Here is a 25,994-nt window from a genome sequence, read left to right as displayed (position 1 = left end):
GTTCAGGGAAGCAAACCGTGGTCGCTGACTTGAAAGGCAAACATCCTACCCATTGCAGCAACAGGGTTAACCTCTACGGGATGGGTTTACAGTTGCTATTACAGTGAAAGAATACCATGCTATTGTTTGAGGAGAGTGCACAATTATGAACTTGAAAATGTATTAATAAACCAATTAGGCACATTTGGGCAGTCATGATACAACATTTTGAACAGATATGCAATGGTTCATTGGATCAGTCTAAAACGTTGCACAAACACTGCTGCCAGCTAGTGGCCAAAATCAAAATTCCGCCTGGGCTGGAATAATACATTATGGCCTTTCTCTTGCATTTCAAAGCTGATGGTTACAACAAAATAAAATAAAACAAATGTTTTTTTCTTTGTATTATCTTTTACCAGATCTAATGTGTTATACTGTTATATAAAATAACAATCCAAGATGGCGTAGCAGTCAGACGTCTTTGTCTTTGTCTTGTCTCGTCCCATGTATATATATTTTTATAGCTTTTTCTTCGCCTTCTTTTTAATATTTTTCCTAAACCTCAACTTCAAAATATTCTCCTGCAACCCGCCTCACCCAATGTGGTGTGGATCTGGTTTTTTTCTAAAGTATTCCTATTTACCTCCGATCTGGAATACCTCAACTGAAGCTAGCTAGCTAGCTAACTAGCTACCAGCTATCAGTCAGCTAACTCTCGCCAGTTCGTACAACGCGTTTGTGAAACTTTACAAACAACCAAAAGAAACAACAAACCGTGACGACAGAGGTGCTACATACACTTACTCAAAATAAGATCCCACAAAAACCAGTGGGGAAGTGGCTACTGGAGTATAAAATAATGGACCAATGGACCAATGCGAGGAGGGATACCAGAGAATGGAGTTGGCGAGGAGTATGCGGCAACGCAGGAGTTTGGAGGAGCGTGTCACCAGTCCGGTGCAATCTGCAGGTCTCCAGTGCTCCTCAACAGCCCAGTATGTCCTGTGCCAGCTCCCCGCACTTGCCGTGCGAAGGTTGTCATCTACGCTCCAGACCTCCAGTGCGCCTCCACAGCCCGGTACGCCCTGTGCCAGCTCCACGCACCAGGCCTCCAGTGCGTCTTCCCAGCCCAGTCCGTCCTGTAGCAAGCACCAACTAGCCTGGGGCTAGCCCATGCTAGACCCATCTCCCGGCCAGTGGCGGTTCTAGACCATTTCAACTGGGGGGGCCAAGCTGGGGCCAGTTGTACTGTTAGAGGGGCCAGTTACATTAAATGTTATTGTTGTCATATCGTTTTCTTCAATGCATTGCAGGCATTAGCAGGCAAAAGACCATGTTCATAATCATCATCCTAGCCACTGTCTAATAACGGATGTAAAAAAAGAACGATAGCAACAAAAAACATCCATAAAAATTATTTTATACTCCACATTTAGGGGGGCCACAAGGGGGTCCAAAATTGTTGTCATAGGGGCACTGGCCCCCCCTGCCCCCCCCCCCCCCCAGAACCGCTAGTGCTCCCGGCTAGGGCTCCTGGGCTAGTCCTGAAGCCCTCTCCTCGGCTACAATATCCTGACCCCTTCTACTGCCGGTACGGGGCAAGGAACCCCGCCAACCCTTCATGTCTGGAATACCGACCTAATCTGCCCGAGGATTCCAACAGGCCCCTCAGGTGCGATGTCCCCTGAAGGCCCATTCTGCTAACCGCGGCCTGCTAGTTATCTATAGATTATTGGAATGTTAGCTGATCCACCGGCCAGTTTCTTGGACCACTATACCCATTTTGCCAATTGGACTTGGACCCCTCTGCTACTTGGAACCCTACTAATTCCTCGACTGGTCTATCGACGTCACAGCACGAGGAGGCAAAAACAGACTTTTCCCCCATTGCGACGTCCCTCTAAGGCCCTTATGCTAGCTTGCTAGCACCGGCCTGCTAACTGTCTGAATCGCCGTGTCCCAAGCCAGCCCAACTACTCACTGAACCCATACGATCACTTGGCTACGCATGCCTCTCCCTAATATCAATATGCCTTGTCCATTACTGTCCTGGTTAGTGATTAGTCTTATTTCACTGTAGCGCCTATAGCCCTGCTCAATATGCCTTAACCAACCATGTTGTTCCACCTCCCACATATGCGATGACATCACCTGGTTTAAACGTCTCTAGAGACTATATCTCTCTCTTCATCACTCAATGCCTAGGTTTACCTCCAATGTACTCTCTTCCTACCATACAGTACCTTTGTCTGTACATTATGCCTTGAATCTATGCTATCATGCCCAGAAACCTGCTCCATTTACTCTCTGTTCTGAATGTGGTAGATGGCCAGATCTTATAGCCTTTAGCTGTACACTTATCCTACTTCTCCTCTGTTCCTCTGGTGATGTGGAGGTTAATCCAGGACCTGCAGTGCCTAGCTCCACTCCTACTCCCCAGGTGCTCTCATTTGTTTACTTCTGTAACCGTAAAAGCCTTGGTTTCATGCATGTTAACATTAGAAGCCTACTCCCTAAGTTTTCTTTATTCACTGCTTTAACACATTCTGCCAACCCGGATGTCTTAGCCATGTCTGAATCCTGGCTTAGGAAAACCACCAAAAACCCTGACATTTCCATCCCTAACTATAACATTTTCCGCCAAGATAGAACTGCCAAAGGGGGCTGTGTTGCAATCTACTGCAGAGATAGCCTGCAGGTCTGTACCAAAACAATTCAAGCTTCTACTTCTAAAAATGCACTTTTCCAGAAACAAGTCTCTCACTGTTGCCGCTTGCTATAGACCACCCTCTGCCCCCAGCAGTGCCCTGGACACCATATATGAATTGATTGCCCCCCATCTATCTTCTGAGCTTGTGCTGCTAGGTGACCTAAACTGGGACATGCTTAACACCCCGGCCATCCTACAATCTAAGCCTGATGCCCTCAGTCTCACACAAATGACCAATGAACCTACCAGGTACAACCCCAAATCCGTAAACACGGGCACCCTCATAGATATCATCCTAACTAACTCGCCCTCCAAATACACTGCTGTTTTCAACCATGATCTCAGCGATCACTGCCTCATTGCCTGCATCCGTAATGGGTCTGCGGTCAAACGACCACCCCTCATCACTGTCAAACGCTCCCTAAAACAATTCTGCGAACAGGCCTTTCTAATTGACCTGGCCGGGGTATCCTGGAATGACATTGACCTCATCCCGTCAGTAGAGGATGCCTGGTTATTCTTTAAAAGTGCCTTCCTCACCATCTTAAATAAGCATGATCCATTCAAAAAATGTAGAACTAGGAATAGATATAGCCCTTTGTTCACTCCAGACCTGTCTGCCCTCGACCAGCACAAAAACATCCTGTGGCGTTCTGCATTAGCATCGAATAGCCCCTGTGATATGCAACTTTTTAGGGAAGTTAGGAACCAATATACACAGGCAGTTAGGAAAGTTAAGGCTAGCTTTTTCAAACAGAAATTTGCACCCTGTAGTACAAACTCAAAAAGTTCTGGGACACTGTAAAGTCCATGAAGAATAACAGCACCTCCTCCCAGCTGCCCACTGCTCTGAGGCTAGGAAACACTGTCACTACTGATAAATCTAAAATAATTGAGAATTTCAATAAGCATTTTCTACAGCTGGCCATGCTTTCCACCTGGCTACCCCTGCCCTGGTCAACAGCCCTGCGCTCCCCACAGCAACTCTCCCAAACCTCCCCCACTTCTCCTTCACCCAAATCCAGATAGCTGATGTTCTGAAGAGCTGCAAAATCTGGACCCCTACAAATCAGCCGGGCTAGACAATCTGGACCCTCTCTTTCCGAAATTATTGCAACCCCTATTACTAGCCTGTTCAACCTCTCTTTCGTATCATCTGAGATTCCCATAGATTGGAAAGCTGCCACGGTCATCCCCCTCTTCAAACGGGGAGACACTCTAGACCCAAACTGCTACAGACCTATATCTATTCTACCCTGCCTTTCTAAGGTCTTTGAAAGCCAAGTTAACAAACAGATTACCGACCATTTCGAATCTCACCGTACCTTCTCCGCTATGCAATCTGGTTTCAGAGCTGGTCATGGGTGCACCTCAGCCAAGCTCAAGGTCCTAAACGATATCATAACCGCCATCGATAAGAGACATTACTGTGCAGCCGTATTCATCGACCTGGCTAAGGCTTTCGACTCTGTCAATCACAACATTCTTATTGGCAGACTCAACAACCTTGGTTTCTCAAATGATTGCCTCGCTTGGTTCACCAACTACTTCTCCGATAGAGTTCAGTATGTCAAATCAGAGGGCCTGTTGTCCAGACCTCTGCCAGTCTCTATGGGTGTGCCACAGGGTTCAATTCTCAGGCCGATTCCCTGTTCTGTATACATCAATGATGTCGCTCTCGCTGCTGGTGATTCTTTGATCCACCTCTACGCAGACGACACCATTCTGTATATCTCTGGTCATTCGTTGGACTTAACTAACCTCCAGAGGAGCTTCAATGCCATATACAACTCTCATTCCGTGGCCTCCAACTGCTCTTAAATGCAAGTAAAATGAAATGCATGCTCTTCAACCGATCGCTGCCCGCACCTGCCCGCCCGCCCAGCATCACTACTCTGGACGGTTCTGACTTAGAATATGTGGACAACAACAAATACCTTGGTGTCTGGTTAGACTGTAAACTCTCCTTCCAGACTCACATTAAACATCTCCAATGCAAAATTAAATCTAGAATTGGCTTCATATTTCGCAACAAAGCATCCTTCACTCATGCTGCCAAACATACCCTCGTAAAACTGACCATCCTACCGATCCTTGACTTCGGCGATGTCTTTTACAAAATAGCCTCCAACACTGTACTCAACAAATTGGATGCAGTCTATCACAGTGCCATCCGTTTTGTCACCAAAGCCCCATATACTACCCACCACTGCGACCTGTATGATCTCGTTGGCTGGCCCTCGCTTCATACTCGTCGCCAAACCCACTGGCTCCAGGTCATCTACAAGCCTCTGCTAGGTAAAGCCCCGCCTTATCGCAGCTCACTGGTCACCAAAGCAGCACCCACCCGTAGCACGCGCTCCAGGAGGTATATCTCACTGGTCATCCCCAAAGCCAATTCTTCCTTTGGCCGCCTCTCGTTCCAGTTCTCTGCTGCCAATGAATGGAACAAACTGCAAAAATCTCTGAAGCTGGAGACTCTTACCTCCCTCACTAACTTTAAGCACCAGCTGTCAGAGCAGCTCACAGATCACTGCACCTGTACATAGGTCATCTGTAAATATCCCATCCAATCTACCTCATCCCATACTGTATTTATTTATTTATCTTGCTCCTTTGCACCCCAGTATCTCAACTTGCACATTCATCTTCTGCACATCGTACCATTCCAGTGTTTAATTGCTATATTGTAATTACTTTGCCACCATGGCCTATTTATTGCCTTACCTCTCTTATCCTACCTCATTTGCACATGCTGTATATAGATCTTTCTACTGTATTATTGATTGTATGTTTGTTTATTCCATGTGTAACTCTGTGTTGTTGTATGTGTCAAACTGCTTTGCTTTATCTTGGCCAGGTCGGAGTTGCAAATGAGAACTTGTTCTCAACTAGCCTACCTGGTTAAATAAAGGTTAAATAAATGTAAAATATATAGATATATATTTTTATATAAATATATAGATATATATATATATATATTCTCCTACATTAATTTCACATTTCCACAAACTTCAAAGTGTGTCCTTTCAAATGGTATCAATAATATGCATATCCTTGCTTCAGGTCCTGAGCTACAGGGAGTTAGATTTGGGTAGGACATTTTAGGCGAAAATTGAAAAAAAAGGGTCCGATCCTTAAGTTAACCTACTTGGTGGGAATTGTAACATGGCTCATATAGCGAGGATTGCTACAATATTGTTTAATGTGTTTACTGTTCGCCATTGATGTTAAATGAGCAACAGTGTTGCCTTTAAAGTGTAGGCCATAGAGGGGTTCATTGTCCTTTTGAAAATATAGCCTACCTGTTTAAGGTTTGTGCCAGGTAAGGGCAGGTCGTTGTAGGATGCCCGTTCTGCTCATTGTAGAAGAGCTATTGCATGTAGAGGTAACATGTAGCCTAGTTACGGCTCTGCAAATTATAGCCTACTCAAATGCATGAGTTCAAGGGTGTTTTGACCTGTGTTTGAAGGGCTTAAGCCCTAATTGTCCTAGGCTAGTATTGTTATTGGCCATGTTCATTTTCTTAAGTAAAACTGAACTTCTATGTGTTGGTGCAGCATGAACTACTGATAGTTGAAGGGGCAGGAGAGTGAGCCATGACACTCATGTGGAGGAGATTCACCTGACCGAGACTGTTATTCAATAACTAGACCAGAAACAGCTGTTCCCTCTCTCCCATGAGTGTGACAGATATTATGGAGGAATCAGCTCACACGGGAAAGGCATGCTCACACGGGAAAAGCAGGCACGCGTAAGAGAGGAAATGCCCACCTACACAGACAGGAACCTTGACCATTTTTTTTTATGGTAAACGGTTCGAGTAAACTCTCTTATTTATCCACCATCTTTGATATAAAAAAAACATGATTTCGTTTGCAAATCGTTATGCTCGATTGGTCAACATCAAACGGGAAGCCTAATTCACAGTGCGCTTTCCTCCTCAAATGTGATTAAGAGATGTTGAATGAATGGGATGTGGAAGGTTTGTAAATTGCCTTTTTAAACGTAAAAGCAACAGTAGTACTGTATAATGAATCAGCAGCCTATATGATTTGATTATCCTCTGAGTTTCTCTAACCAGTCTATCTTCTCATTTGTTAGTAATGTATGAAATTAGTTAGTTTATAGGTTATTATTCAATCATGATCAACCTACAGTATGAGCTACTTAGGCTATTTGATGATCTTTTCCCATGCATCGATTGTGATCTTGCTATGTAAGGTAAAATAAGTAGACATGTTCCTATGTGTCAGATTTTTGTGAGATAAAAGGCTATAAGGTAAACAATGCATAATCACCTGAGAAAATATACACACAAACAAAACCAATACATTTACTGCATTGTTACATTATTAAACCACCAAGTAACTGGCTTGCAAGACCCATTGAATCATCAAAATTACCAATTCAGAAGGAAGAACATGTTGACAATATTACAAAGGAGGTTAATAATAAGACCATAGTTTCAATAAGGCTGTGGTCAGCACCCTGTTCAATATTGATGGCTGTTTTTTAACAGCTGACTGAGACCTATACAATAAGTCAAATGGGGTCATCATCCATCATAGAGACACAAAAAGTGATTTATCAAACCTACCACCATTGCAGCAGTGCCCACCTTTCCAAAAATGGGTGTGGAGGAATCTAAAAAGCCAGGTCTTGGAAATATTTTCAATTTGACTTTGAATTATAGGCAAGATGCAGATATTGAAGTTCCTTATGGGTCAGTTGTATTCAGCCAAGAGGAGGGGGAGGCTTTCTTATTGCCAATTAAAACTAAATTGGTCTGCTGGATTGTGAGCAACTGGAACCCTGACCATGCCAGGGCGAGGTATGAATTGGTCAAACACATCGATATACACACCTATGGAAAAACTTTAGATAACACATCAATGATCAATACTTCCTGAATACATTTTCCAGTTGTAAATTCTATCTGTCATTTGAGAACTCAATTCACAAATTACAACACTGAAAAGCTGTACAACCCACTAGCTGCTGGATCTGAGCCAATTGCTCTTAGGTCAATGAGAACTTTGTGCCTAGAGATGCCTTTATACAGTGAATAATTTCCTCTCCCCCAAAGAGCTAGCTAACCAACTCACACTGTTACATTCAGACGAAGAAATGTATCTGCTGTATTTTGACTAGCGCAGACATTTCAATGTAATGCAGTCCCATTTCTGGACGAACACACACATCGTGCCTACGATTACATTAAAAGGAACAAGGAATATAACGTTTGTAATAACCTTGACACTTGGTTTTAGGGTTGATAACTAATTTTCTTCTGTAATGTTGTGGTTCAACCAATGTTATGGTAGCTCATGAAACATAGCCTGATCTCTTGTCTGATAACCAGGACACCTAATTTTGGAGTATAATGTATATAAGGAGACTGCCAACATGTTTTGCTGCAGAATTTCACTCCTTGTCATCTCTTCTGTAGGCTACAGCATTTCATATTAGGATGAAATCATACAATTTCATATTTTTCAATAAGCCAATTTGTTTGTAGGCTGATTTCCAGGGAGTCATTTACAACAATGGATACTCAAACCATTTGTAGCTAGCTTGCATTTCCTGCTCTCAAGCAGTTTTTATGAAATTAGGCTATTATAATAATAACAGGCTAATAAAATGTGTGAATCAGTGAAATTGTACAAACTTTAAAAAAAATGTTTTTGTGTGACTGTATAATAAGGTGTGTTTGTTCGATGTTTTCCCCAAAGATGTGCTGTGCAGGTGCCAGATGAAGATGATGAATTGAATTATGTGACGTCACACGCGAGGAAGAAGGAGAGTTTACGGGAAAAATGGGTGGGAAAAATTCTGGTGGTTTTTGGACTCTCGGGCCTTCCGTATTACGTTGTGTTATGTTGACGTGTGAATTTGTGAATCACTCCCTACACAACTAGCTAACGTTATTGTACTTTGCACAACATGGTTTAGCTAGTAGCAATACATATAGCCATAGAGTTGAAGATTATCGCTCAAGCAAACCTGTAGTTGAATAGTTTTAGACACCAAAAAATACGATGGCAGCCGCCTGGGAAGAAATCAGACGTCTGGCGGCGGATTTCCAGAGAGCACAGTTTGCTGACACAGTGCAGAGGTAGCGAATGCCAGCTGGCTATTCCAAAATAGCTAACGATACTCGAGTCGTTAGTTAGCTTCTCTGAACTTTATAGTCAGATGTAACTAGTAAGTTAGCTAGCTAGATAACTGACTTGTTGACTGTTTATGTCTGGGCAGTCATAGAACTAATGTTACAGTCCGAGTTGGCTAACTGGAGCTAACGTGTGGTGGGCTGAACCAGTAGGACAGCTATCGTTAGTAGGGCAGCTAACGTTAGCTGGCTATCTGTGCATGTTTTTTGTTAGTATAACAAATAAAACATTCTTAAAAATAAACTGTGCCTACGGGCTTCCTGCAGAAGTTTTTAGCATAACTAATATTCTATTACCTAGCTGTTAACTATAGTTTGTTAGGTAATGTTAACAGAACCCCTGGCCTTTTATAGGAAACAGCTGCTAAATCTAGACATTGAGATACAATTTGATTTGTAACGTTACATAGTAACCTTATTTGTCATATGTACCGAATACAGCTGGTGTAGACTTTACCGTGAAATGCGTGCATACAAGTCCTTCCCGACGATGCAAAGTTACAAATAAAATAGTAACACGAGGAATAAAATAAAATACAGAAGAATGGAGCTATACAGGGAGTACCAGTACGAGATCAATTTGCAGAGATACTAGGTATGAGGTAGATACAGTATGTACATGAAGGCAGGGTAAAGTGAATAGGCATCAGGATACATAACAGTAAAATAAATAACAGAGTAGCAGGAAATTGAGTGTATAAGTGTTTGTGTTGTCATGTGAGTGTGTATCTACAGTGCATTCGGGGAAGTATTCAGATCCCTTTACTTGGTCCTCATTTTGTTACGTTACAGCCTTATTCTAAATTTGGTTAAAAAAATCCTCTATCTACCTACAATATTCCATAATAACAAAGTGAAAACAAGTTTTTAGATGTGTGTTTGTGTATGTGTGTGTGTATAAATACCTTATTTACACTGCCATTTAAACGTTTGGGGTCACTTAGAAATGTCCTTGTTTTGAAAGAAAAGCTCATTTTTAGTCCATTAAAATAACATCAAATTGATCAGAAATACAGTGTAGACATTGTTAATGTTGTAAATGACTATTGTAGCTGGAAACGGCTGATTTTCTTATTGAATATCTACATAGGCGTACAGAGGCCCATTATCAGCAGCCATCACTCCTGTGTTCCAATGGCACGTTGTGTTAGCTAATCCAAGTTTATCCTTTTAAAAGGCTAATTGATCATTAGAAAACCCTTTTGCAATTATGTTAGCACAGCTGAAAACTGTTGTGCTGGTTAAAGAAGCAATAAAACTGGCCTTCTTTAGACTAGTTGAGTATCTGGAGCATCAGCAATTGTGGGTCCGATTACAGGCTCAAAATGGCCAGAAACAAAGATCTTTCTCCCGAAACTCGTCAGTCTGTTCATGTTCTGAGAAATGAAGGCTATTCCATGCGAGACATTGCCAAAAAACTGAAGATCTCGTACAACGCAGTGCACTACGCCCTTCACAGAAAAGCGCAAACTGGCTTGAACCAGAATAGAAAAAAGACTGGGAGGCCCCGGTGCACAACTGAGCAAAAGGACAAGTACATTTGTGTCTAGTTTGAGAAACACAAGTCCTCAACTGGCAGCTTCATTTAAATAGTACCCGCAAAACACCAGTCTCAACGTCAACAGTGAAGAGGCGACTCCGGGATGCTGGCCTTCTCGGCAGAGTTGCAAAGAAAAAGCCATATCTCAGACTGGCCAATAACAAGAAAAGATTAAGATGGGCAAAAGAACACACACTGGACAGAGGAACTTTGCCTAGAAGGCCAGCATCCCGGAGTCGCCTCTTCACTGTTGATGGTGAGACTGGTGTTTGCGGGTACTATTTAATGAAGCTGCCAGTTGAGGACTTGAGCCAGTTTGCGCTGTTCTATGAAGATAGTAGTTCACAGCGTTGTACGAGATCTTCAGTTTCTGGGCAATTTCTCGCAAGGAATAGCCTTAATTTCTCAGAACAAGAATAGACTGACAAGTTTCAGAAGAACGTTTTTTGTTTCTGGCCATTTTGAGCCTGTAATCAGACCCACAAATGCTGATGCTCCAGATACTCAACTAGTCTTAAGGCCGGTTTTGTTGCTTCTTTAATCAGCACAACAGTTTTTGTGGGTCCATTGATCATCCTTGAGATCCACCTGTGGTAAATTCAATTGATTGGACATTATTTGGAAAGGCGCACATCAGTCTATATAAGGTCCAACAGTTGACAGTGCATGTCAGAGAAAAAACCAAGCCATGAGGTCGAAGGAATTGTCCGTAGAGCTCCGAGACAGGATTGTGTCTCAAGGCACAGATCTGGGGAATGGTACCAAAACATTTCTGCAGCATTGAAGGTTCCTAAGAACACAGCGGCCTCCATCATTCTTAAATGGAAGAAGTTTGGAACCACCAAGACTTTTTCTAGAGCTGGCCACCCGGCCGAACTGAGCAATCAGGGGAGAAGGGCCTTGGTCAGGGAAGTGAACAAGAACCCGATGGTCACTCTGACAGTGCTCCAGAGTTCCTCTGTGGAGATGGGAGAACCTTCCAGGAATGGAAAGGGGGGATACCTAGTCAGTTGTACAACTGAATGCCTTCAACTGAAATAGAAGGACAACCATCTCTGCAGCGCTCCACCAATCAGGCTTTTATGGTAGAGTGGCCAGATGGAAGCCACTCCTCATTTAAAGGCACATGACAGCCCGCTTGGAGTTTGCCAAAAGGCACCTAAAGGACTCTCAGACCATGAGAAACAATATTATCTGGTCTGTTGAAACCAATATTGAACTCTTTGGGCTGAATGCCAAGCATCACGTCTGGAGGAAACCAGGCACCATCCCTACAGTGAAGCATGGTGGTGGCAGCATCATGCTGTGGGGACGTTTTTTAACGGCAGGGACTAGGAGACTAGTCTTGATCGAGGGGAAGATGAATGGAGCAAAGGACAGAGATCCTTGATGAAAACCTGCTCCAGAGCGTCCGGAACTCAGACTGGGGCAAAGGTTCACCTTCCAACAGGACAATGACCCTAAGTACACAGCCAAGACAAAGCAGTAGTGTCTTCGGGACAAGTCTCCATCTACTTGAGTAGCCCAGCCAGAGCCCGGACCCGATCGAACATCTCTGGAGACCTGACAATAGCTGTGCAGCGACTCTCCCCATCCAACCTGACAGAGCTTGAGAAGATCTGCAGAGAAGAATGTGAGAAACTCCCCAAATACAGGTGTGCCAAGCTTGGAGCATCATACCCAAGAAGACTCAAGGTTGTAATCGCTGCCAAAGGTGCTTCAACAAAGTTCTGAGTAAAGGATCTGAATACTTATGTAAATGTATTTTTCAGTTTATTTTTATTGCAAAAATTTCTAAACCTTTTTTAGCTTTGTAATTATGGTATTGTGTGTAGATTGAGGGGGGAAAAAACTATGTAATCCATTTTAGATTAAGGCTGTAACGTAACAAAATGTGGAAAAAGTCAAGGGGTCTGAATACTTTCCAAATGCACTGTATATTGAGTGTGCGTAGGGTCAGTGCAAGATAAGGTCATTTGTGCAGATAGATCGGGTACCATTAATTGACTTTTTTAGCAGTCTAATGCATTGGGGGTAGAAGCTGTCTCAAAGCCTGTTTGTCCCAGAGCTGACGCTCCGGTACTGTTTGTCAGATGGTAGCAGAGTGAATAGTCTATGGCTTGGGTGGCTGAAGTTTTTGGCAATTTTTTGGGCCTTTCTCTGACACCGCCTGATCTTGAGGTCTTGGATGGCAGGGAGCTCGGCCCCAATGATGTACTGGGATGTCCGCAGCACTCTCTCTGGCACTTTGGTCGAGGGCGGTGCATTTGCCATACCAAGTGGTGATGCAGCCAGTCAAGATGCTCTCTCGATGGTGCAGCAGTAGAACTTTTTGAGATCTGAGGGCCCATGCCAAATCTTTGCAGCTTCCTAACGGGGAAGAGGCGCTGCCATGCCCTCTTCACGATTGTGTGGGTGTGTGTGGACTATGGTTAGTAATGTGGATGCCAAGGAACTTGAAGCTATCGAGCCGCTCCACTACAGTGAGTACAGGAGGGGACTAAGCACACACCCATAAGGGGGCCCCGTGTTGAGGTTCAGTGTGGCTGAGGTGTTGTTGCCTACTCTCACCACCTGGGGCCGGCCCATCAGGAAGTCCAGGATCCAGTTGTAGATGGAAGGGTTCAGTCCCAGGGTCTCTAGCTTGGTAAGGAGCTTGGAGGGGACTATGGTGTTGAATGCTGAGCTGTAGTCTATGAACTGCATTCTCACATAGTTATTTGGTGTGGGTCTAGGGTGTCATGGATGATGGTGTTGTGTGTCATGACCAGCCTTTCAAAGTACTTCATAATTAAAGATGTGAGTCCTACAGGGCGGTAGTCATTTAGGCAGGTTACCTTGGTGCTCTTGGGAACAGAGACAATGGTGATCACCTTGAAACATGTTGGGATTACAGACTGGGACAAGGAGAGATTGAAAATATCTTTGACATTTGCCAGCTGGTCTGCACATGCAGGTATTCCACTTTGTGATTGTTAACCTGTTTAAACGGTTGCTCACATCAGCCACGGAGAGCGAGATCACAGTCATCCGGAAACACAAGCATAAAAGGCATTTAGCTTGTTTGGGAGTTCTGCATCGCTGGGCAACTCATGGCTGGGTTTCCCTGTGTAATCCGTTATATAAATAAAACAAGCGTCGGAGCCAGTGTAATAGGATTCCACCTTCCTCCTATATTGTCCTTTTCCATCTTTGATGTCTTGTCGGAGGTCGTAGTGGGCTTTCTTGTATGCATCCATGTCCGTTACCCATTCCTTGTAAGAGGTAGTTCTAGCCCAGTAGGGATACTGCCTGTAATCCATTGTTTGTGGTTTGGATACAATCTTAAGGTCACTGGGGAAAACATCCTCTATGAACTTATTGATGAAGCCCGTGACTGTAAACTCCTCAATGCTATTGGATGAATCCCGGAACATATCCCAGGGGAAAGAAAGGCCTTTTTACAAAATGCATAGAGTTTCATATAGAACTAAATTCTAGGATCTTTGTGTCTAAATACCCCTTCTACTGTAAATCCTTCCCAGGTTGTCCGAGAGGAACTGCATTGAAATCGTTGCCAAGCTGGTTGAAGAGAAGAAGTTGGATGTGGTGCACACACTTGATGGCAAAGAGTACATAACCCCGTCCCAAATCAGTAGAGAGATACGGGATGAGCTCTACGTCCATGGAGGTCAGTTCTGATTCCAATACCTTTGTCGTCAAGGAAAAAAGTGTTGCACTCATTCATCTCAGATCATGGTTGCGTAGATGTTCAAGGTTTAACATACACCTACATTTATTGACATGGACAAAAGGTTATGTAAAAGACCATCCTGTGTAGTGTAGTTAGTTGGTAGAGCTTGGTGCTTGCAACGCCGGGGTAGTACTTTCTTTTCCCAGGACAACCCTTATGTAAAATATACGCACGCATGACTAAGTCGCTTTGGATAAAAGCGTCTGCTAAATGGCCTACATGGCTCCCGAGTGGCGTAGCGGTCTAAGGCACTGCATCTCAGTGCTAGAGGCGTCACTACACACACCCTGGTTTGATTCCAGGCTGTATCACAACCGGCCGTGATTGGGAGTCCTATAGGGCGGCGCACATTTGGCCCAGCGTCGTCTGGGTTTGGCCGGTGTAGGCCGTCATTGTAAATACGAATTTGTTATTAACTGACTTGCCTAGTTTACATTTTTTGAAATTATATATATATATATACACACACACACACACACACACACACACACACACACACACACACACACACACACACACACAGTTGAAGTCGGAAGTTTACATACACCTTAGCCAAATACATTTAAACTCAGTTTTTCACATTTCCTGACATTTTATCCTAGTAAAATTTCCCTGTCTTAGGTCAGTTAGGACCTTTTCTTTGCACCACTTTCTCTTAAGAATGTGAAATGTTAGAATAATAGTAGAGATTTATTTCAGCTTTTATTTCTTTCATCACATTCCCAGTGGGTCAGATGTTTACATACACTCAATTAGTATTTGGTAGCATTGCCTTTAAATTGTTTAACTTGGGTGAGACATTTCGTGTAGCCTTCCACAAGCTTCCCACAGTAAGTTGGGTGAATTTTGGCCCATTCCTCCTGACAGAGCTGGTGTAACTGAGTCAGGTCAACTGTATATATAATACTATTATGGTGACATAGATTAAAAAAAAATAAAAAATCTTGTTTCTGCTTTCCAAAGGTCGGGTCAACATTGTGGATCTACAGAAGGTGTGTGTCACTCTGCAGTACTACTAATTCCTCTTCCTAGTGTGTAGCACTGTAGTTAAATGTTTCTGACAATAATGCTTTTTTATTATTGTTTACAGCTTATCAACGTTGATTGGGTTCATGTTGAGGCCAGAGCAAATGACATCGCAAGATCTGATAAAAGCATTCAGCTGGTGCTGGGGCAGCTTATCGATGAGTGAGTAGGACTTTTCACACAACACATTTTTTCATTGTAGTACTGTCAACTACTGGGCTATTAGATTTGTTCTGAATTCCCCCTGTCTTCTAGAAACTACCTGAATCGAGTTTCTGAGGAAGTGAATGATAAACTACAAGAGGCAGGCTTTGTGAACATCCCAGAACTATGTAAAAACTATGACCTTCCAGGGGACTTCCTGACGGAGGTGAGGCAAGGGGGAAAAAAAGTCTAAATGTGGTCCTTGGGACGTCCCAACTCTGACGTCACCCCATTTAAGTTGAAATTCAAAATGCTTAAGGTAAGGGTTAGTGTTTAGGGTAGGGACGTCCCAAGGATACTGGATAGCACTAACCGTGAGTCTAGAGCCACCTCTGTCTCCTTGTCAATACCATCCCCTCTTCTATATTTGAGGTGTTGCTTACAGAAAATATCTGTTTTTAATCATGTTTATACTTTGATATCAATAGTCTTTTGAAATTTAAGTATCTGTGTGCTTCGTCGGTAGCTTGAGTTTCAGCTTGAGGTGCATGTATGGACCTGTACACACAGTTATCTGAAATGTTAACCACTTTGTCTGATTGTGTGCTATGCTGTGTCTCGTAGGAGCTGTCGAAGCGCCTTGGGAAAGTCATCCAAGGCCAGATGGATGAGTACAACAGGGGAGTCTTATTTACCCCTGCATTTGTCTCTCGCCATGGAGCTCGCATCCGTGGGCTTTTCAGTGCAGTGACTCGGTATGTTCCATACCAATCCCTACCTGTCTTGCTTTTTTAACCAACACTGTCTTATTTTTTTCCCCGCACTGCTCCTAATACTTAATTCCTTTGAGTTCCTTTTGTAGGCCAACACCAGTTGGTAATGTGATTGGCGTCTATGGTTTTCAGGAACATCTTCTCTACTGTAAGTAGCTGTTCCTTCTGTTGTTTTAAAATTCAGACCAAGCTGAATTGTCAGTACTGTACTGTGTTTTGGGTGTATAATGATTTGATCTGTGTGTTCTGTACAAACAATGTTTTGAGTACGTCTAATCAATCAAATGCAGTTGTATGTCATGCTATTATTCAGCTAACTTTTGGTCCCCAGCTGTTTTGGAGGAGCTGGTGAATACTGGCCGTCTGAAAGGCACCGTGGTGGGGGGCCGGCAGGACAAAGCTGTCTACATCCCTGACATCTACTCCAAAACACAGAATTCCTGGGTGGACTCCTTCCTCAAGCAGAACGGCTATTTAGGTACTCCCACCTTAGATTATTTAGGGGATATACTAAGCTTATTGGTTGCAATATTTCTTTTTCATAATTTCCATACTGGAAATCTGCCTAAAACCTGATTTGTACCCTCAAATATGTCCTCTGTTCCCTCCACACAGAGTTTGATTCTTTGATCAGACTTGGCATCCCTGACCCAGTGAGCTACATCAAGAAACGTTTCAAGTCCAGCAAGCTGCTGTTTCTCAGGGCAGCCTGTGTAGGCCAGGCCCTGGTAGACCAGGTGGAGGCTTCTGTGGAGGAGGCTGTCAACTCTGCCACATGGGCCGATGTGCAGGTCCATACCAACCTGCTTTATCAATCGTTCTCTGCCAAATCACAAAAATAATTTATAGCATAATTTGTTGATTTTGCTCAGTAACTAACTTGTCACATTTAAAATATACAGTGCCTTCGGAAAGTATTCAGACCCCTTGACTTCTTCCACATTGTTACGTTACAGCCTTATTCTAAAATGTATTAAATAGTTTTTTTCCTCATCAATCTACACACACTACTCCATAATGACCAAGCAAAAAACATTTTTCCCAATTTATATAACAAAATACAACTGAAATATGTCGAAGGAATTGTCGGTAGAGCTCCAAGACAGGATTGTGTCGAGACACAGATCTGGGGAAGGGTACCAAAACATTTCTGCAGAGTTGAAGGTCCCAAAGAACACAGTGGCCTCCATCATTCTTAAATGGAAGAAGTTTGGAACCACCAAGACTTCCTAGATCTGGCCACCCTGCCAAACTGAGCAATCGGGGGAGAAGGGCCTTGGTCAGGCAGGTGACCAAGAACACGATGGTCACTCTGAAAGAGCTCCAGAGTTCCTCTGTGGAGATGGGAGAACATTCCAGAAGGACAACCATCTCTGCAGCACTCCACCAATCAGGCCTTTATGGTAGGGTGGCCAGACGGAAGCCACTGCTCAGTAAAAGGCACATGACAGCCTGCCTGGAGTTTGCCAATAGGCACCTAAAGGACTCTCAGACCATGAGAAACAAAATTATCTGGTCTGATGAACCCAAGATTGAACTCTTTGGCCTGAATGCCAAGCGTCACGTCTGGAGGAAACCAGGCACCATCCCTACGGTGAAGCATGGTGGTGACAGCATCATGCTGTGGGGACGTTTTTCAGCAGCAGAGACTGGGAGACTAGTCTTGATCGAGGGAAAGATGAACAGAGCAAAGTACAGAGAGATCCTTGATGAAAACCTGCTCCAGAGCGACTGAGGCGAAGGTTCACCTTCCAACAGGATGACCCTAAGCACACAGCCAAGATAATGCTGGAGTGGCTTCGGGACAAGTCTCTGAATGTCCTTGAGTTGCCCAGCCAGAGTCCGAAATTGAACCCGATCAAACATCTCTGGAGAGACCTGAAAATAGCTGTGCGGCAACACTACCCATCCGAGCTTGAGAGGATCTGCAGAGAATGGGAGAAACTCTCAAAATACAGGTGTGCCAAGCTTGTAGCGTCATACCCAAGAAGACTCGAGGCTGTAATTGCTGCCAAAGGTGCTTCAACAAAGTACTGAGTAAAGGGTCTGAATACTTATGTAAATGTGATATTTAAGTTTTTTTATTATTCTAAAACCCTGTTTTTGCTTTGTCATTATGGGGTAATACATTTTAGAATAAGGCTGTAACATAACAAATTGTGGAAAAAGTCAAGGTGTCTGAATACTTTCTGAATGCACTGTATATAAAATCATCTCATTTTCTTGAATCACTTACAGTGTCACATGTGCTCCCCCTGCTTTTGACATGTAGCCCATTCTGCCCAGCTGTCTGTCCATGGAAGACGTTGGCATCATAATCAACGAGGCCATGAGAACGACCAACGTGCAGTCGACTGCCAGGGTCCTGGGAGACACCGTGGTGGTCAGCGAGAAGTTCATCAGCAACTGTCTCTGTCTCTTTGAGGAAACCATGCAGCATAAAGCTCAGAAGGTATATCACACCTGTCATGAAGTTACCTGATGGGCAGATTGTCATTGCCTTTTGAAATGGAGATACACTAATTGTACAAAACATTAAGAACACCTACTTTTTCCATGAGACTGACCAGGTGAATCCATGTAAAAGCTATTATACCTTATATATGTCACCTGTTAAATCCACTTCAATCAGTGTAGAGGAAGGGGAGGAGACAGGATAAAGAAGGATTTTTAAGCTTTGTGTGTGGATTGTGTGTGTGTGCCATTCAGAGGGTGAATGGGCAAGACAAAATATTGAATTGCCTTTGAATGGGGTATGGTAGGTGGTGCCAGGCGCACCGGTTTGTTTCAAGATCTGCGACACTGCTGGGTTTCTCATGCTGAACAGTTAGTTACCTGTGTGTATCAAGAATGGTCCACCACCCAAAGGACATCCAGCCAACTTGACCCAACTGTGGGAAGCATTAGGGTCAACATGGGCCAGCATCCCTGTGGAATGCTTTCGACACCTTATAGAGTCCATGCCCTGACGAATTGAGGCTGTTCTGAGTGTAAAAGGGGGTGGAGGTTCAACTCATTATTAGGAAGGTGTTCTTAATGAGTTGTACACTCCGTGTATAGCTGTGTCTTTGAACTACTCCCCTCTGGGTGCAGGTATAGGGCACCACGGTAGGGCTGGGCGATGTGGCCAAAATATTATATCACGATATTTTAAAAAAAATTGGACGGTATGACGGTATTTTTAGTTTTTGAATAATTAAAGTTGTACGTTTGCTTTATGAGTAGTGAGTGATCCTAGGGTGGCAACATAGTGATTTCAATGAGTCTTTCTCTATTCTGACTGTCTTATACTGTTCAATTCAACTTCAACCAAAACAAATTTCAGCACTTTTATCATTTCTGCATTTCCTGTAGTCAATTGTAGTGGTGGAAAAAGTACCCAATTGTCATACTTGAGTAAAATTAAAAATATGTTAATAGAAAATTACTCAAGTTCAAGTCACCCAGTAAAATACTACATGAGTAAAAGTCTAAAAGTATTTTTTTTAAATATACTTAAGTATCAAAAGTACATGTAATTAATCAAATGTAGTAAAAGTTGTCAAAAATAGTAAAGTACAGAAACCAAAAAAAATGACTTTAAAATACTTTAAAGTACTACTTACCACTGCTCAATTGAGAGAATTTCCACATGTAGGGCTGCACGATATGGGCAAATAATCTAGGACTTATTTTTAACCTAATGTTGCAATTGCGATTTGACTTGCAAATTAGAGAAACTGTTGGAATCATGGAAATAGAAGGACTATTCTAATTCTATAGTTAGAATATAATAGTGGGCACTTTGAATACAGTGTTTGCGATGACAATTAATTAACATGCCAGGGAGGAGTTATTTTGACAGGGTAGGAACTAAAGTGTTGATAAGTGTTTCCTAGGGGACACTATAAGCTTTGGCTACATTACATGTTTTTTCTTAGCTACTTCATGTAGCTAACATATTCTTGCTTTGCATATTCCTCTTTGATTTGGAAGATACTGTTGTACAAATAACATGCTGATTTAGGTCTACACCATCACTGGTATTATCAGGCTGTATTAGCTAGCTACGTTTGCTCTTACTCAGTACATTTATTAGCTAGCTATTAGCATTAGAAGCTAACAATTAGCATTTCACAAGATTTAGGGCAACTTGCTAAGAAAAGACAAACTAGCTGTTTGCTGATTTAAGAAACACAAACTAATAGTGTCATTATAGAACGCTAGTGGATTTATTTTAAGAAGCAAAGTGAAAACAGCATTGTTGTCATGAACATTGCTGCATGTGCTGCATTGAACAAGCAGACTGAAGCAAATGTCTTGTGGTTGAGGAACATCAAATGCGCTCCTTGAATGACGGGGCATGGCTAGGTCTGTGGAAAGTGGCACGGAAAGAAAGAGCGGAGAGAGATGACTCAAGTAGCAAAGTAAACTATAAAAATTGATATTACACATGGCATCACATTTAACAAAGCAAACATTGAAATACCGGTATAGAAGGTAAAGTAAAAACCCAAACCGGTCCCTTCATCAATACCGGTATATCATATATACACTGCTCAAAAAAATAAAGGGAACACTTAAACAACACAATGTAACTCCAAGTCAATCACACTTCTGTGAAATCAAACTGTCCACTTAGGAAGCAACACTGATTGACAATACATTTCACATGCTGTTGTGCAAATGGAATAGACAACAGGTGGAAATTATAGGCAATTAGCAAGACACCACCAATAAAGGAGTGGTTCTGCAGGTGGTGACCACAGACCACTTTTTTTACATTTCTCAGTTCCTATGCTTCCTGGCTGATGTTTTGGTCACTTTTGAATGCTGGCGGTGCTTTCACTCTAGTGGTAGCATGAGACGGAGTCTACAACCCACACAAGTGGCTCAGGTAGTGCAGCTCATCCAGGATGGCACATCAATGTGAGCTGCGGCAAGAAGGTTTGCTGTGTCTGTCAGCGTAGTGTCCAGAGCATGGAGGCGCTACCAGGAGACAGGCCAGTACATCAGGAGACGTGGAGGAGGCCGTAGGAGGGCAACAACCCAGCAGCAGGACCGCTACCTCCGCCTTTGTGCAAGGAGGAGCAGGAGGAGCACTGCCAGAGCCCTGCAAAATGACCTCCAGCAGGCCACAAATGTGCATGTGTCTGCTCAAACAGTAGGAAACAGACTCCGTGAGGGTGGTATGAGGGCCCGAAGTCCACAGGTGGGGGTTGTGCTTACAGCCCAACACCGTGCAGGACGTTTGGCATTTGCCAGAGAACACCAAGATTGGCAAAATCGCCACTGGCGCCCTGTGCTCTTCACAGATGAAAGCAGGTTCACACTGAGCACATGTGACAGAGTCTGGAGACGCCGTGGAGAACGTTCTGCTGCCTGCAACATCCTCCAGCATGACCGGTTTGGCGGTGGGTCAGTCATGGTGTGGGGTGGCATTTCTTTGGGGGGCCGCACAGCCCTCCATGTGCTCGCCAGAGGTAGCCTGACTGCCATTAGGTACCGAGATGAGATCCTCAGACCCCTTGTGAGACCATATGCTGGTGCGGTTGGCCCTGGGTTCCTCCTAATGCAAGACAATGCTAGACCTCATGTGGCTGGAGTGTGTCAGCAGTTCCTGCAAGAGGAAGGCATTGATGCTATGGACTGGCCCGCCCGTTCCCCAGACCTGAATCCAATTGAGCACATCTGGGACATCATGTCTCGCTCCATCCACCAACGCCACGTTGCACCACAGACTGTCCAGGAGTTGGCGGATGCTTTAGTCCAGGTCTGGGAGGAGATCCCTCAGGAAACCATCCGCCACCTCATCAGGAGCATGCCCAGGCGTTGTAGGGAGATCATACAGGCACGTGGAGGCCACACACACTACTGAGCCTCATTTTGACTTGTTTTAAGGACATTACATCAAAGTTGGATCAGCCTGTAGTGTGGTTTTACACTTTAATTTTGAGTGTGACTCCAAATCCAGACCTCCATGGGTTGATCAATTGGATTTCCATTGATTATTTTTGTGTGATTTTGTTGTCAGCACATTCAACTATGTAAAGAAAAAAGTATTTAATAAGATTATTTCATTCATTCAGATCTAGGATGTGTTATTTTAGTGTTCCCTTTATTTATTTTCATACAGTAAAATACAGTATACCGCCAGGCCTACCCCACGACATGAAAAACAGAACTAGACAATAATTTGTGCCAGGTGTGATATCCTTCCTAAATAGCTCGAGCTAATGTTCCTTTTGACCCAGTAAGGTCAGCAGGCTAGTCTCTTTTTATTGGTATGTAACTGTTGTGAAAGTTATTTTGTCAATTTGGTTTGTATTTAAACACCACTTTAAACGTGTACATGACACTGCAACAAAATTTCCCCATGGCGACAATAAAGTCAGTAAATCCTTTCCACTTCATCAAAACATGCTGTTCTCTTTCAGGAAGCCAAGAACAACCCTGTTTTCCTGATAACTGAAGACGATCTCAAGCAAGGCGCTATGATGACTGAAAATACAGCCCCCTCCAAAAAGGAGAAGAGGGAGGCGGAGAGGAGGAAAAAGACTACAGGTAGTACAGGCCAGGCCTCATTCTAATCCCTCTAGAAAATGTCTGTTAGGTTATCAACTAGACATGATAAACTCTTCTAAGCCCAGGTATTTTCTGCTGGGTAGTTGGAGAGATTTGACTCCTGGTCAATTCCCCGTTATTCATTAATTAACCTAACGTAGCAGGTGTAAAAAGATGCCTGAGTGGATACCCCACATCCATTTTTCAGGAAAAACAGAAGTTAGGTTAAAAATACTGCATCCCTGAAAACCTGAAACATCTGCTTTCTGCAGACCCTGCAGAGAGTGTTAATTAATTGTTTGACTCTGATATTGTTTTGCTTCCTAGAGGGCAGTGGCAGTAAAGGAGGTGGTGGAGGATGCAACGCCAGAGAGGTTAGGATACGCAAAACCAAGAAGAAGGGCAGGAGGGACGATGACAGTGACGAGGAGACAGCAGTCACCCCACAAAGTACGACTACAGTCATTATGTTGCCTGGGTTCCACACTGAATTCACTATGTAGCACTGCTCCAGTTTGGATCACAGGCTGAAGTTATTGTGGGTGTGCACAATAAAACCCTATGTCAATTAATGTACAGTATTACATTGTTTGTTCAGTGAGGTAGTCCTCTGTAATGAGATCTTAACAGTTGTGTTGGAGGAGATTGCTCCCCTGGGTGATTAAGCCTGTTAGTGTAAGACCAAGTTAACTGTAGTACTCCCATTAAGGCCAATTATATTTTTCTTTCACTCTTTTGCAGATCGTAACAAACAGACTGAAGTCCCCTTCATGGCCCTGGAGGAGATCACTGCTGTCCTAGAAGAGAGAGTGTGTGACTGCCCCGAAGAAATCCTCTCTGAGTTGGCGGAGCATTTAGTAAGGTAGGGATTCCTGTCACACTCAACGATCAGTTACAATCACTTTCAAGCGCAATGTTTTAACCCCTTTACTCAACACTGTGCATCAATGCGCCAGTTTTAACATGCAAGAGTCTTGCTCTGTCTGCAGGCCTTTGACTAAGACCTACCAGGAGGTGGTTCGGACTGTGTTCATGTCTTCCACTAGCTCCACGACCGGGGTGACAAAGAAGAGAAGCGTGAAAGACTTCCAGGAGGAGCTCTCCAACCTGTACAACAACATCAGGCTCTTTGAGAAAGGGACCAAGCTCTTCTCTGGTAAACCGCTTTATTTAACTCCAACAGAAGTACAGGTAATCCTCATTGAATGAAAAACCTAGTAATGCAGCATAAACATCAACTGATCCATCATTATTTGAGTCCACAGATGAGACCCAGGTCCACATTGCCAAGTACGTCCTGAAGACAGTGTGCACGGACGTCACCAACATCCTGGTGAATTTCATGGCTGCTGAACTCATGATGTCAGCAGAGAATCCCAGCTCTATCACCAATGAGGTTAGCTCTCCTCTCAGCTTGTCATTCCAAGCCTGTTCAAACCTGTTGATCGAGTACTTTAGTGAGGCTTCATCCATGTACTGCACATTCCCAAATGTCACAATGCATGTCAATGTATCTCCCTTTAGGTCAGAGTGAAGATATTAGGAATGTTTCCAGTGGAAACCAAAGGGCCTCTTATGAAAGTGCACAACAGTCTGAATGGAAAGGTAAGTTATGTTCATTCAGTTGGAGGTTTACTACTTATCATTGCAGATGATATAAAACAAAGAAAAGTACTTTGAGATTGCTCTCTCATATATGTATCATATGCATGGAAAGCTTTTCTGACACTATTGATATTTTTATTTTCAGACAATTGAAGATTTTTTAACCAATATAGAAACGTCAGTTGAGGTGTGTGGATTCATGCTGAAGAAGGGAGACAAGAAAAGAGAAAGGTAAAGAGAGCAAATTAAGTCCAAGCATTTACCTTGTCTATAATCATGGACCTGGGTCATTGTCTGAGGTGCTACACATTGTTGGCTGACTGGGCAGTGTGTGTTGTTCTGGTTCCTATAGACAGGCCCTGTTCCTGCACCGCCAGGCTCTGATAGAGCAGCTGAAGGAGACTAAGGACCCAGCCCTGATTCTCCACCTGACCAGTGTGCTTCTCTTCCAGGCCAGCACCCACTGCATGCTGCACGCCCCCGGACGCTGTGTCCCCCAGATCATAGGGACTCTGGTGGGCCGTGTCTCTGAGGTACTGCTCCTTTTCTCCTTGGTTCTCATTAATAATGCATTACACTAAATTGCTAGTGTTATTATACCAGTAATAGTTAGAATTGTGTATATTTGTAGCCTTTTATGTTATTGGGATGTTTTTGATTAGCTCTATGGGGGACCTATGGTGATCTGTTTCTGCAACACTTACATTGTAACCTGTTTACAATTGACACAATTTTTAAGATGACGTCATACTGAAGCTTTTGGACGGGTGTGGTTGTTCCAGGAGCAGCACAGGCTGCTGACGGGCTACCAGGGTCTGGTGGTTAAGAGGTTGGTGAGCCAGAGCCAGGGGAAAAAGCAGGAGCAGGGGGAGGGAGAGAACCCAGAGGAGGGGGACGAGGCAGAGGCCATCCGGAAGGAGCTGGTCTCCCTAACCAGCGAGGTAAAGGATCTGGTCCTCTCTCAGAAGAAGACATCTGGGACTGAAGAGTGAATGGGCTTGTGCCACATCGACTGCGTTGCAGTTGGAAACTGCCAGCTGACTGATCTGATCTACAAATCACCTAACTACTCATTTATAGATCAGCCTGTTAGTACCAATTTACCCACAATCCATTGCGGATTTATTGCTCGCCAAAGCGGCCAATGAATGTCCAGAGATCTAGAAAAAAATCATAAATTAATAATGAAATTCTGTAGATCAGCTGCCCCAAACACAATTGTCTTACAAAGTGATTTCTCAACAGTCGTACCCATTTAGACTTAGAAATATCTGATACCCACCTAGTGTTTTAGTGTTCTGAATGGTCCTGTTATTTAATATTATTTGCAGTAAATTCCTTTGTGGGATGTCATTTGAATTAACATTCCAATTAAGTCCTCAGTGAGGTAATGTAATAAATAATTCATGGATTAATTAAAAAACACTTAGCCTCTCTTGGAATGTAACTTAGTTTGTGTCTTTTGGGTTTATATTCAACATGATAATTCAGTAGTGGTAACTATTTTATTCATGTCACTTCAAATTTCACAGAAGCTAGATATGTATCCATAGTAGTCCTAAATCACTGCCTCATCCAGGCTACTGTATCTTCAGTATCTTCTTCATTCTACTGAAATGAAAGATACACAGACCACTGGCGCCCTCCATTGATAACACAGACTGAACAACTGCACATGAAACTTGTATTAAGGACAGATCGAAATTTACTAGGGAGGGGGCTAGTCCAACTAAAGGTGTCATAAAATAAATTGAAGACCCTCCCGC

The 25,994-nt window shown here is 43.4% G+C and overlaps 1 protein-coding gene and 1 pseudogene across 2 annotated transcripts; both read left to right on the top strand.

Annotated features, from left to right (window-relative positions):
• Positions 1-857: 857 nt before the first annotated feature.
• On the top strand, positions 858-7,965 carry LOC115174412 (alpha-(1,3)-fucosyltransferase 9-like; annotated as a pseudogene).
• A 568-nt stretch (positions 7,966-8,533) lies between these two features.
• Positions 8,534-25,664, top strand: LOC115174911 (E3 UFM1-protein ligase 1). Of its 2 annotated transcripts, none has more exons than XM_029733925.1 (19): positions 8,534-8,810; positions 13,929-14,074; positions 15,101-15,129; positions 15,228-15,325; positions 15,419-15,533; positions 15,932-16,062; positions 16,170-16,228; positions 16,412-16,558; positions 16,696-16,871; positions 18,353-18,532; positions 22,497-22,623; positions 22,951-23,073; positions 23,365-23,485; positions 23,613-23,779; positions 23,889-24,019; positions 24,148-24,228; positions 24,374-24,459; positions 24,681-24,761; positions 25,011-25,399. In XM_029733925.1, exons 1-18 carry the CDS (start codon positions 8,734-8,736, stop codon positions 24,733-24,735), a joined length of 2,049 nt encoding a protein of 682 aa, XP_029589785.1. In that variant the 5' UTR covers positions 8,534-8,733; the 3' UTR covers positions 24,736-24,761; positions 25,011-25,399. The 2 variants fall into 2 exon arrangements, with proteins under 2 accessions (XP_029589785.1, XP_029589784.1); XM_029733924.1 differs by having other exon boundaries at positions 8,734-8,810; positions 24,581-24,761; positions 25,011-25,664.
• The last annotated feature ends 330 nt before the right edge of the window (positions 25,665-25,994 follow it).

Source organism: Salmo trutta, chromosome 35, assembly GCF_901001165.1.
Source record: "Salmo trutta chromosome 35, fSalTru1.1, whole genome shotgun sequence".
Classification (NCBI taxonomy): domain Eukaryota; kingdom Metazoa; phylum Chordata; class Actinopteri; order Salmoniformes; family Salmonidae; genus Salmo; species Salmo trutta.
This window is presented reverse-complemented; position numbering and strand designations above follow the sequence as displayed.